Source organism: Leptosomus discolor, chromosome 5, assembly GCF_034619465.1.
Source record: "Leptosomus discolor isolate bLepDis1 chromosome 5, bLepDis1.hap2, whole genome shotgun sequence".
Taxonomy (NCBI): domain Eukaryota; kingdom Metazoa; phylum Chordata; class Aves; order Leptosomiformes; family Leptosomidae; genus Leptosomus; species Leptosomus discolor.
This window is the reverse complement of record NC_141395.1, coordinates 27,416,028-27,429,770: the sequence shown is the minus strand read 5'-3', so window position 1 is coordinate 27,429,770 and position 13,743 is coordinate 27,416,028. Positions and strand designations below refer to the sequence as shown.

The 13,743-nt window shown below is 39.7% G+C and overlaps 1 protein-coding gene across 1 annotated transcript in view; it reads left to right on the top strand.

Annotated features, from left to right (window-relative positions):
• Positions 1-1,427: 1,427 nt before the first annotated feature.
• The window catches only part of CERKL (CERK like autophagy regulator), a 56,409-nt gene continuing 44,093 nt past the window's right edge, over positions 1,428-13,743 (top strand). The window contains exon 1 of the mRNA XM_086465754.1: positions 1,428-1,665. Coding sequence (XP_086321880.1) covers positions 1,428-1,665 — 238 coding nt within the window. The remainder of the gene's footprint in view (positions 1,666-13,743) is intronic.

The window sequence follows — 13,743 nt, the reverse complement described above, 5'->3', positions numbered from 1 at the left end:
CTTAGTAGTTGTGAAATCATGTATCATCTCATGGATTCTTGGCTGGTTTTATTGCAGACAATCAGACTTCCTTACCTGTAACAGCATTTCTGTTCTACAGAGACAAACATCACAGGAAGAACCTTGGATATTTTGACATGTGATTTGAACTTGTATCAATCTGCAAAAGGCAATATTCTTAATTTATTGTTTTGTTTCTCAGAGGGACATTATATATTTGTCTAAAGATAAAATTACAAAACTGCTTGTTTAAAAAAAGTCCTTTTCATTCACTAATAAGCCACCATGATATTATGCAACTCAGAACTAAAAAAAGAAACTACCCTTCCTGTTTTCCTTCAAGTTAAGTCCTTACAAGTTCGGGAGCACCTTATAAACTGGCATTGATGCTGGAGCTCTAATGTGAATGTCATCAGTGATTCTTACAGCACGTGTGAGTAAAGCAGTCATACCTCCAAAGAGTAAAATCTATCACTTACAGAAGAGGAGTATGGAAGTGATCTCCCTCCTGTGCATTTAAGCTTTGAGGGTGAAGGATGACTCTGCAGCCTTCTGGGTGCACTTCCTGCATTGGCCCACTTGATACAGAATCTAATATTGTATTGGACTCTGAGTCATGGTGTTCCTCAGTTGTCATGAAGGGTACGTATGACTGTGACACCTCCATCTAGTTTTGTGATAATACTCTGGTTTACAGCATGAATGGCAACGTGGTATTTATCTCAAGGCTAAGCCATAGACACAACCTGTGAAGACTTGAGTTCTCTATTGAGAAAGGGCTACCACAAATTTGTCTCATAGTTTTCCAAAGCTAAATAACTGTGATATTATTAATGATCATAGAAAAGCAGAAGACATACGGGACTCTAACAAAGAAAATAAATTTCTGTAGCTAGCGCATTACTTCATTGCCCTCCTTGGTGAAGTAAGAGTAACTTAGGAGAACAAACCGCAAGAAGCCAGGGCGCCTTTTGGCCGTTCCCACCGGCACCGGACGAAGCCCCGTACCTAAGGTAGGGTCCCAGGCTGTGCCGGAACCCGACGCAGGGCGGCAGCGGGGGAAGCCCCGGCGGGCGGCAGCAGGAGCGCTGTGGTGCCAGTCTGCGCCCGACCGCTTCCAGGCAACGTCCTGCCCCGCCGATAGCAGAGGGCTCCCCCTCAGCGGCGGGACAGACGACTCCCCTCGGAGGGGTCCAGCACGGCCCCTGACCGCCCGACCCCTCCTCTACCGCCGCTCCCTGTGAGGGGACTGGCGGGCCCGTGGCGGCCCTGCGGGCGGCGCTGGGCGAGGGCGCGGCTCCCGGCGCGGGACGGGTGCCCTCCCGCCGGCCCCTGGGCGGCCACGGCCCCGCCCGCGGGGCGGGGCGGGCGCTGCCTTGACAGCAGCCGGGACGCCGCCGGTGGCGCGGGCCGGCGGTGCTGCCGCCATGCTGGGCGCCGCGGCCCCCTTCCTCCGCCCGCAGGGACGGGCCTGGCCCGAGCGTCCGGCTGGTGGCCGCCCCCCGCGGGAGCAGCGCCTCAGGGTGGCCCCCCTGACGGTGGCGGCCCCGCCGGGCGAGGAGCCGCTCCTCAGGGGCATCTTCGAGATCAGCAAGAGGAGCTGCGACGTGGTGCTGAGTGCCCGGCGGCTCCGTTGGAGCCCCATCCTGCCCGAGAGCCCCACAGGTGGGACGGGGCGGGGCCGTGGCCGCCGCGGGCCCGGGGCCCGAGGCGCGGGGGGCGGGCTCAGGCCTAGGCCGCCTCCGGGAGCGGGCGGCGGCACCGCCCGGGGCGAGCGGGCCTTCTTGCGGTGCTGCGAGGGGAAGGCGAGCCGCGGCTGGGGTCTCCCCGGGCGGGGCGATGGAGCCGCCTTAAGACGGGATTACAGTAAAGTAGTTAGTCAGTGGTGTCAGGCGTCTCTTCCTTTGGAGCTTGTGCCGGTGAGTAAAAGAGTAAATAAATTGTTCAAAACGCACTGAGTGTCTTGTATCCGCACCAACTCTTCCTGGCAAGAGCCGTTACTTCTTGATGGCTGATCCGGAAAGGACGAAATATTAGAGATGGTGTTTCTATGGCTTCTTAGCCCCAGGCAGAACAGTAAGAGGATTTGATTTTGTTTCTGCTGCATCAGCTTTTCTTGGCTTACTGTCTGACAGATACATAAAGTGCATATAGGTGAGCATGGGTTTGTGAGATGTGCCTGAGTTTTGTGGCAAGTTCTCCTTGCTCTGTGCTTTTCCAATAAAGCGACACACTGTGAGAAAGTGCTGTTATAAAGGATTTGATCAAGTGAAACAAATTATACACAAAAGTTTTATAAGAAAAGGAATGCTCTTTAAACTTATCCAAATAGCCTTTTTTGTCTTAGAAACAGTGAAAATGTAAACTTACTTTCAAAACTACATATGCACTCTTAAAATTGCTTGTTTATTGCAGTGACCTTGTGGTGCTCATGTAAAGGAGAAATCAATGTTGCATTCAGGAATGCAAAGTTCCCAGGCCACATAGTTGCCCTCTGGTATGGCATGGTTAGCATGTCGAGGCCTGAAATACCAGGTTTATTTTAGTATTAATTTGGACAGAACTTAAAACTATATGGGTAAGATCCAACTGCGATAAACTCGGCATACAGAGTAACAAAGTTGCTTCCACATGCTAGTTTTTCTGTGTTACGATAATCTGTTCTTCTTCATGACAGTCTGTGTGCTGCAGAGGTTCCTCGAGAGCGGTGTGGAAGCCTGTGATTCCAGTGCTGCTGCTGCAGAGGAACACTCAGATGCTCACAGCTGAAGTCATTATGCTTCATTTAATGTAACCATGTTGGGATACCAGAGCTACTGAAATCAAACTAACATGGTGCCATGCACGTAATACAACTGTGTTAATGCACTGTTGTGCTCGGACTTAGGTACCTGCTTTCCAGCAGGACTGTTGAGTTCTGATGTTGGCTGCACTATGTGTGTACAGTCCTTCCTCTTGTGGAGCCTGACTGGGTGCCTTAGTAATGCTGTTACACAATGCTGTAGTCTCTCCTCCTTTCCTTTTGGGATTAACTACAGGTCTCTGTGAATGTGATCTGAAGTGTGATTTATTAATTATTTAATTCAGCATGCAATGCTCTAATTTGATCGCCACTTTATGTTCTGGCTGCTTTAAGGTAGCTTGAATTGCCATATATCAGGAACTAGGATCCATGATTATCTTTTAATGGTCCCCAATGAAGGATTTTAAGGTACAGACAGGATGAATGAATTTCAGTATGTGTTGCTCCATGCTTCCAGTGTAAGGAATTTATTCTGTGGTTTTTTTTTTTCTTCCCCGGGAAAAAAATCCACCCTCCTAAATTGCTACTTAGTGTAAGATCTTTTCATCCTTAGGCATCAGGAGCTTTTCTGTCTTAGTTCCTGCAAGGTAATAAAGTACACAGTGCTTAAAGTCAGGCATATTGCGGATGGCAGAACTTCAGGAGTCTTATGGAAAGCAGCACTGACAAGTTAGTGTCAGTTATATCAGGATTTGGGCTTTTACTGTACATGTATTAAATATACGCCATTATTTTGACAATTTGGTTTTGTACTATGTTGCATTGAGCTGCTGGATATTTTGGTTTCTGAGAAGCTTGTGATGTCCTACTTCTTTACTAGCTTCAGTGGTATCTTCCAAATGCTGGGTTTTTCTTGAAGGTTGTGGTAGGCTATGAGTTTTTACTATAGGATTTCCAAGTTCTTAAATGTCAAGTACTGACACTGGAGATAAAGGGCTTTTCAGTTCCTCTGTTGGTATAGATGCCACCACTATGCATCTGTGGCTGTTCCAAGGCTGTTACAGGCTCTCTTTGGGAATGAAATAATCTTTAAAGAAAAAATATTAGGTTGTTTCTGAGACCCTTCTATCCTTCTGGCCACATTGTGATGGGAACACAACTGTCTACTTGAGCAGCGTTCGGAAGAATACATATGACTCCTTCCTTTGGGCCAGCGTGGCTCTATGTGTGCCTGTCTGTGACTGCAGACGAGCTGAGTAGGAGCTGAAAATTTCACTGTGTAGGGCTTGTCCTCACAGGAATGAATGCAACAAAAGTCTTGTCTGTTTTTCCTTCCATCTAGGATACAGTAGGTCAGGATGGTTTTACCTCTCTAGTTGCAGAGGTCAAGTACGGATTTTGGAGCTTGAATATTTTTTCTCTCCCACATTCTTGGATCCCAGTAGCAATGACTGTAGGGTGTTGCAAGTGTGGGACCTGTACTGATGCTGGGAGGAGCTGTCTGAGTTACGATCTCATTCGGTGTAACAGAAGTATAGCAGTGCAGTGTTGGGGCTGACAGGAGATGGTCGATGGCTATCTAGACAAGTCTGTTCCACTGGGATTTGGTGTAAGCATACTCTCTCCAAACCAAAATTTTCATAACATTATTTGCCTTGGGCTCTAAGAGGTCAGGTCAGGTCTTTGCACTCTGCTAGTGATGCTAAATGTTTCCTGCTTGGACTTGTATGTAGTAATTCTTTCTATTTTAGGAAAAGACCTTTCTTCTATGGCAGTCACTCCAGTCTGTCAAGTCAGAGAATGACCAGGTAGTTGCTTTCTCCACTTTTTCCTAACCTCCCATCTCCAATGGTTCCCCAAAAGGATTCCTGTTTTGCTGAAGTTGTCGTTTGTCATCCACAGTCCTGCCATTCCCATCATGTGTTCTTCCATGTGGTAGCTCATGCAGCCTTGGCTCCTTCAGCTTCTAAATAGAACTCAAAGCTCCAGCTTAAAGGTCCCAAGCAGGTAACATCTTCTGTGCCTGGGCTTGATAATGTCATGCTCACGTATGCATAGTTCTGCCCTGTTGTGCTGTTTCTGTGGAGCCTTTGTCAGCGTGATTATCAGGCAGACTTCCTTCTTTACTCTGCCTTTGATTCTGTAGCTTGTCTCCTAGAGGTTTTTGGTGGCTTCCTTTGCTGCTCACTCTCCAGACTTCATAGCAAGCTCTCCAGCAACCTCTTCTGTCCTCTCAAATAAGCATCACCCATTATGGATTTTGTGAGTTCTCTGTTATAACAAAGCTTTGGGCAGAAGTAAGGCCCGAGCAGGCAACTGGATGTAGAGCCTGAGGGGGTGAATGTGTCAGGTGGGAATGTGGGCAGGGAGAGACATGGCTCAGTTGCCCCCTCCAAAACGCTGCAGTTACAGCCTGGCTGTGCAGCTCAGCTGAGCCTTTTTTTCTCACCAGAGCCAGACACTCTCTGACCCGTAGCTGGTTGCTTGCTTTTAGCAGTGCAGTGGGTGTTGCAATGAGAAGTAGAACTCGCAGTCCGTAGTTACTATTTTTTTCTCTAGGTTCTTTCTGTGTGGCTGTCCTATGCTGTAAACATCATCACGGAAATTAAGAAAAAACAAGACTTCTTTCTCTGTATTAATAATCCAGCCCCAAACGCTAGAGTTTCTCATTTTGCATGCTGCTTCAAAACCATAGCAGAGAAAGCTACCTTAAATACAGATTTAAATATTATAGGTGATTTTTAGAAGTTCCAAGAAGATACTAAGAATGTCTGAATGATGGAAAAAAAAATTATTTACATTTAAGAACAATGTTCAGAGTGGATTTTTTTTTTTTTTTTGATGTGGCTAAAGTTTAAAAACTAATGAAAGGTAGGGGTGTGGTGGATGTGGGAATCGTTTGTGTTTTAGAACAGTTTTGGTACAAATAGTGTCAATTCAGTCTTCTTTATGCTATTCTTTCAATACGGCTTGTTTTTTGCTATTGAATGGGAACTTTAATTCTCATTTAAAGCCTTCAGCATGGCTTTAAAGGTTGCCACAGAATTTTCCACTTTACAATAATTGCAGTTTTTCAGCAGATTTCTGTCAGATAGGAAGTGGAACAAGATTGGCACTCGCTCAGTGTTTTACTGGTATGTGAAGTCTGGATACTTTTCATTACTATGAAGAAGAGTAGTTTCTTGTGTGTGTAGTGTACTTGGCTGAAGGGTGTATGAAGCTGTTCTCTCACACTGACAGCACGTAGTCTGGATGGAATATTTGGATAATAACAGAAGTAATAATTTGAATAAATCTTGCTTTTCAAATACAAGTAATTGAACATAATATTCTAAGTTAATTGACTGATAAGAAAGATCTCTGGAGCAATCCAGAAGTTAATGTATTATTGAATATATATTTTCATAATAAAGTAAAAAAATCAATGTGTTTATTCTTTTACATAGTATACTATAATTCTTGTTGATATTAATCTAAAATATAGATTTATAAATATTCTATATAAATGCAGCAATAATGAAAAAAATCACTGATGTATTTCAACAGTGAAAGAGTTAGCAATGAAGGACTTAAAATTAATTCCGAGTGCATAGTGGCCTGCTGCCAAGGCTATTTAGGAACAGATGTGGCTGAAATAGATACCAATAGTCTGTTTGGGATCTCTAAAGTAAGACATCTGTCAGTCTGTCGGTCAGTCAGGAATAATGGAAATAGGAACTGGCTGTTAGAAAATGTGAATTACTGAAGTTCCGCATTGGTCAAATTCAAAGCTTTTGATTCTGCTTCTGAAGTGTAGAGAACGTAATTTCTCTAAGTGGCTTATCTATTGTCCAAATAGGAAAACTATTTTTAAGGAAGAGACCTAAAAATAAATAATATGAAGTGTAACTGAGAGTGAGATGTACATTATCACATTACTATATGGCTTTAAGATGTAAATTGAAGGAAGAAAGCACGCAGTTTTAAACAATCCTGTGGTGTCTGAACTTGTAAGATACTCTTACATTTTTTTCAAGGAAGTCCATAAAATTAGTGTCTTTTAGATAAATGCTGCATGAAACTGCAAAAAAGTTTATTAAATTACAACTTTTTGTGAAAAATCAAAAATATTTAAGGAAATTAAAAGTCTTAAAATTTGTTCTTTATTTTGGGCAACTTTTAGACATAATGTCTTGATTCTCTGCGTGTCTTTTGTCCTTTATAATCAAATCAGTTCATGGCTACCTATTTGTGGAATGATTTATGTTGTTTCATAGGTTTTGGTGTTTTTCTTGTATTTCACACGTTTATGCACCTCTCTGCTTATGTTGAAAGGGATTAACATACCCTGGGTGACTAATAGTGTCTTTTGTATGCACTTCAATTTTCTACAGCCAGAGATCAGATATTTAAATCTTTATTCCAGAAATTAAGTTTCTATGCTAGGTCTTGCAAAATATATTTGTGTGTGTTTGGGTTAACATATACATTAAGCTGCGCACCTGTTAGTGACTTGGAATGTGATGATACACAAATTTGAAATAATAGGATTGATTTAGCTTTCACAGAATGTAATAACTCTTCTTCGTGGCCTTTTCTTTTTAATGCAAAACTATTCCTATTGGTGATATTGTGGTTTGTGTTATCTTAAAGCTGTGGTAGGCCATAAAATGGCAAGTTTTAGACTTGCCTAAAGGTGATGGGTTCTGGGTTTTGTGGTGTTTTTTTTTTTTTCTTTCTTCGTTTCTTCTGTTGCCATTGGCCTTACCATTTATGGTTGTTACAGATAAGGCGGTGTTCTGCTTTATTAATCTCCTCTGCCTGCCTGGCGAGAGACGGTCGGTGGCTGGCTGGGTGCTTGGCGTATTATGCATCATCAGGCAGTTGGCACACCAGCAACAAGCCAGACGTAGCTGGTGCTGCTTTTTGGCTGCTGAGCAGGCCAATTGAAGAAAGATAGGTTGGAATCAAGGAGCAATCAAGTATACTGTGGTGGGGGTGAGCTGATATATTAAGGGAACGTAAGGGTTTTGGTGAAGTGCCATATGGGTGTGGGAGGGATTTGTGGGTACTGTGGAGAGGGATATTAGGGAACAGAGGGGAAATTGAAGCTGTTGCTAGGCAGATAGGAAGACGTGCAGGGTGGTGCTATAGCACGTGAGGTATGCACGATGCAGGGTAGGGACATCACTGGAAAGTCGGGGAGACATATAAGGTGGTGAGGTAAAGAGAGGTAGGATGCAAGTTTGTTTAAAAAAAATGTTATCAAACTTCAATAGTTGTCCTGTTCATGGAATAATTGCCAACTCTTTTGACTATGCTTCCTGTGCAAAGGTGGGCAAGAGTAAATTGATGGTCTTGCTTACTTAGCATGACGGAAAGCATCCAAAAGAGTGTATTTTAAAAAAAAAAAGTTGATATACTAACCAATCTTTGACGTCCGTGCCAGTGCTATTTTCATTCATGTCTGTGATAGTGCTATAGGGCTGAGAGTCCCTTCCTCAGTGTAAATTAATGTTCTTTTGAAATCATTAAAATCAGTATGCAGTCAAATCCTTTATCTAAGCACAAATCTTGTATCTCAGTTTCTGAATTTTCCCGTTCAGCCTTTGAAAAACATTATTTTTTTTTTTAACCCCTCTTTCATATTCTACATGCTGCTGTAATCTCCTCTTTGTTGTCATTTTACTATATCATTCTGGAATTTGTATCCCCCTACTATGCATCTTTATGTCTTTTCTGTTGCATCAAATATTGCCAACTTATCTTGGCTTTTGAGTGTAATTTATTGGAAAATGTGTGGTTTCTTTCAGGCAATCCCTTAAGTTTAGCAGTAGTGCTCTGTAAATGTCCAAGAAGCTACTGTTACTGTTCGTGGTAGTAAATGGGTTAGAAATCAGAATATGATATTCTTTTGCTTTTTTTTTTTTTTAAAAAAAATTTATCTTGGCAAAAGATGTGCTCAGTTTAAGGCATTTCTATCTTTATTTTACAGTTACAAAATAGAAGTAAATCAGGAAAGTCTGTCATCTGCTTTTGTTGGAGTCAAAATAAACAAAACTTAGATAAACAATTTTCCTTTCATTATAGATATCATATTTGTTAACTATGAATGTTACAAAAGCAGCAGGTAAATAATAGATGTTGCAATTTTGTAAAACCTAAGCAAATAGGCATTGGACAGAAGGAATCCCTTTGTGTTTGCTGTTTCATTTAGGTATATCCAACTGCATTATGCACTGCCTTTAGAAGGAGATTTTTACTTCAATACTTGTAGTACTCTAAAAATATTTTTATCCTTCTTAGGCAATTTATGAAAAAGCCTAAACAGCTGAAAATCTGAGAACATAAACCTGAAGAACTGAGTAGTCTTTGTGTGCCTTAACATTAGTGGTTGTGGAACTAATGTTTTCCTTTCAAGGAAATCAGTGGTCCTGGTTTTTATGACTTATGTTGTAACAGTATGTGCAGACAAAAAATGATAATGTGTTGAGTATCTGATACATGTGTTACGATATTGCCATAAGGAGCTGCTATTATGTTAGACACCAACTGATTTTGTGATAGTGTTGGATTTCTCTCACATATGCTTATGTTTTTGTACAGATGATCCTTTAGGAACATCTGCTAGTTTTGTGGTGGTATCTGCTGTTTCCTTTCAAAATTTGACCTTTTTGTCATTTACTGCTGGGACTGCTATAGAATTGCATTATACTAAGATCCTTTTCTAAATTGATTCCTGTCTCATAGACATTAACTGTCAATTTTTTGAGTTAATTGTGTTTCACCATACTGCAGAGTTGAGTGCAACTGTGAAGTTAATAAATTAACCTTTTGAAATACCATTTAATGATTTTTTTTTTTTTTTTTTTTTTTTTTAAACTGCTAACTTGAAATAAGTGACTAGAACTTCCTCCTTCTAACTGTTTAGGTGGTCTCAAAAATACGTGTGTCTGCAGACTAAATGTAAGGATGGTGTTTATCAAACTATTTCACTAGGGAAGAAGTTTTGGAACTCCCTTCTTGATGTTTAGGAACACTTCCTGCTTTGGTTGAAGTGCAGATAATATCCTTTGGACAGAGTTACCAGTTTAGGGTCACATCTTCAAATGTAGCTGAGGAAGTGAAAATGCAAGCCCAGCTGAAATTCGGTTGTGCGTATGGCACTACAACTGACAGGGAAGTCATGACCCTGTAAATGCAACCAAAAATGGGTTCTTAGCATGTTGGAAACTCCTCCTCTTGGATGAATTACCAAGATGTATTATAATATCTCTTTCACATACAGATGTTACCTGGGTAACTGGATTTTATGTAGTTACGATGAAGACATTGATATTTCCTGTTTCTGTGCTCTGGCTGAGCATAGAAATCCTTTTTGTAGGACTTCAGACTTTACTATCAAGCTGTTTTGCTGTGGCCCTCTGCAGGAAAAAATGGTGTGTTGATTTTTTGTGATTTGGAGAAGTGGCTAATTATTTTGTTTCCAAAATATGATGTATGCTTGTATAGGGATAGTAGTTACTTTCACATAATACTGTTTGTGGTTTTAAAAGTGTGTATCTAAGCATGCATGAGGCTTAATACTTTGAAAAATAATTAGGCTTCTGGTATTTCTTTAGCTTCATTTATTGATATGCATTGTCATCCAGTTACACCTTTTTACTCCAAATGATGTTAATTCCAAAGGTGATTTTGAGGTTAAATGTAATTGACTTCATATTTTTCATTGACAATGCTGCTAAAGGAAAAAAATCAGTCAATTCCTTTAAAATGCATTTGTGGCTTTCTTGGTTGAACCTAAATTTCTTCATGAACATATATGTTGTTATTATCAAAGTATGCAGATTAAAAATGCATTATTGAGTTGAGAACATTTTGTATCCTGTAAGGTCTCAAGGTAACTGTTTTCATATTGCGTTTTCTCATGGAGTCATAACCTCCCCCACAACATAAGTTCAGCAGAACAATGAGAAGTGTCCCACAAACCTGGAAGTTTTGCGATACTAGAATTGCCAGTATTACAAATTCTTTGGAGAAGATTCAATAAGCTGTGTTTCACACAACATCCCAATCCCCATTATATAGGTACAGTTGTCAGGAGTGGCTTGTTTGTGATGTAGAATAGGATTAGCTGAGTTTATCTTTTTGGAATGAGTTTGGTGCTCGGAGATGAGTGCATTTGTTTGAAGCCTTGAGCTGTATTTGTATCTTTATGTTGCTCATAAGTGGGAGTGTTTAAAAATGCTTATTGAGATTGAGAGGGTGATTCAAATTATATTCCTTCCCCAAATTTTCCTAGTTTGTTTCTTTCTAGGATTGAAGAATATCCTCAGTTTATTCTTTGGTGGGTGGGTGTTTGATTAAAAGAATTTTTTTGTGTGAGATTTATGTTTGTCATCCTAGCTGAATATTGTAAAATATTTCAGCATAGTGTCTATTGTAAATGTCAAATATTGAATGTTATTTAATGAATATTAGAGAGAGAAAATAAAAACACAGCACAGAACTCATGTTGAGCTCTTGATGTATATCTGTCAATGACAACATAGCTCTTAGCAGCTTTGAGATGGATGCAAAAAATGCGTAAGCCCTTAAGTTGTAAAACAAAGAAAATGCTTCAAGCCACACTTAATTTGCAAGTTTTGTAATAAGATTGTAAGCCAGAGCATGTAGAATGATTGTAAGCCACAAGGCTTGGTTTCTGTAAAATCTGACTTCAGAAACCGGAGTAGATCAGTAATTATTCAAATGATCCCAGGATAACTTGTATAAGAATTAAAAATTATTTTGCAGGCCCGCCATTGACTTTATTTTACAAGGAATGATAGTTTTTCCTTACTAGTAGTATGGAAGCTGCTGTTTTCTCTTGTGGTCTGTCAGTGGTGACAGACCCAGATAAATATATTTGTTTAAAAAAAAAAAAAAAAAAAGAAGGTGATAAAAGGTGTTGAAAAAAAAAAATTGTAGGTCTGAATTTTCATGTGAGCCTTGATTTATGGTAGCCTTTCTGTAAGGGATGTGATGAAAGAAAATTCTACTTATGTTTAATATCTGGTGCAACTTCCTCCCTCCCCTGGCTTTTTATTTAATTATAGATGTAGGAGTATATTAAATCTCTGACAAAAAAAAGTGTATGGTGACTTGGTTTACCTCGCGGTTCTGTAATCTAGCATTTGGCCGTTTCTTGCATGTGTGTTGCTATTTTAAACAAATGGTCAGTTCATGAACAGAATGCAATGCCAAACTCTGAATTTCCTGGCTTTTGTCTATTTAGGCTATGTAAGATGGTAGTTATTCAGATGCTTTTCAGTACAGAGTAGTTGCTGTAGTTGTCAGTTTATTTGAACTGTGACAATATATCTCTTCTGTCAGTCCATACACTCAAGTGAATATAGGAAAGTATGCTTTGCAAAGCTCAGAAAATGCAAAGCAACAGATGTTACGTACTGCACAATTATACGTATCCTGGAAACAGATCTTTACACAGTGCCGACAGTCTTGGAAAAACAAAATTTGACATACAAATGATCAAGTTAAGGGTAACAACAATAAAAACTTACAACTAACTATAATGCTGTTTTGCAGATACTGTTCCGAGTTTCAAAAATTGTTCTATTAAACCCCCCTATTTGGCAGATGTTTAAAAATAGTATTTGTGTTTATATTTTTCTGTATTTTGTTAATACAGTATAGTAGAAATAGAATAAGTATTCTCACTTAAAAATAATGTAGGATTTTATTTATTTATTTTTTTTAAAAAGCCTATGTTGTTCTAACTTAAGTGAAAATTTTTGTAAATAAATTGCTAAAAGTAAATAGGAAAAATTTTAAGGTAACTTGCTGGCTTTCTAAGTGAAAACAGCACATCATTGCCTGGCCAGTCTGTTGACTGTTCTGAAGATGGTTCAAAATGGGATTGCTCCTGTCGAAGTCCTCTCCCTGGTACACTGTTGCAGGGCCTTTTGGAGACTCGTCAAACAGGTCTGTCAAGAAAGGTTCTGAAAGATTTCATACTTGGATGGTTTTGGACTTCCCAAAGGCCTCCTGTGTCACATCTATGTAGTGTAACTGGGGGTGAGGTAATTAGTTAAGGATCAAAATTATCATAGCACCAGTGAATAATGCACTAACAGTTAGATGGCTATAGGTGGTAGTAACTCATGTCGATGTCAAACTTTGAACAGATTTGTGGGTTCATTTAGTAAATTCTGCAGTTGACACACTCCAGGGTAAACCTAAATCTATTGGTATGTTATAATAATCAGAAGGTTGTATATAGATATTTATTTTTAACTTGGTATTTTTTTTTAATTAAAGGGTAAAGAATGCATATGAATATTTAATGTGAAATGTCATGTTTCTTGGTCACATGACTGCAATACACTCATTAAATAGATCTTTTATGATGGAGGAGTACTAGTAACTATGGTTGCTTTAGAAAACAAGGCTTAGCGGGAGAAGAGTATCTGATAAATGTTTATAGTGTTGGTTGGTTTTTTTTTTTTTTTACTGTAGTACAAGCAAAAATGAAATAAAAAGGCTCTTTTTTTCCCCTCCACTTACCTTTGTTGAGGAGTTAATTATTTAAAATATGATGGAAACAAGCAGGTGGTGTTTTTGAAATTTTGTCCCTAGGTCTCACTTGTTTTATAGAAACCATTTGTGGAATATACACACAGAAATTCAGTACTGAACTTAAAATGTAATTTATACATATATGCTTGTTTGTCTTGCTTAAAGCAGCTACTGCTTTTTACATTTGCAAGTTTAAGAGTTTAGCAATATTAGTTTGTATGCCGGAGCAGACTAATAAGATGAACTTGCAGTAAAAAGAAAGCTGGTTTTAAATATGTTTTCCTTTTGTTTTATGTTTCTAATGTTTCCTTTCTTTGTCTAGTTCCTGGAGTGGAGGCTGCCTGAAAAGTTCATAGGGCCTTTGGTATATTAGCAACGTGGTCTGGAAGGAGTATGGAGGAGAAATAACGGCACACGATAAACAGAGAGAAGCAGAAATGCTG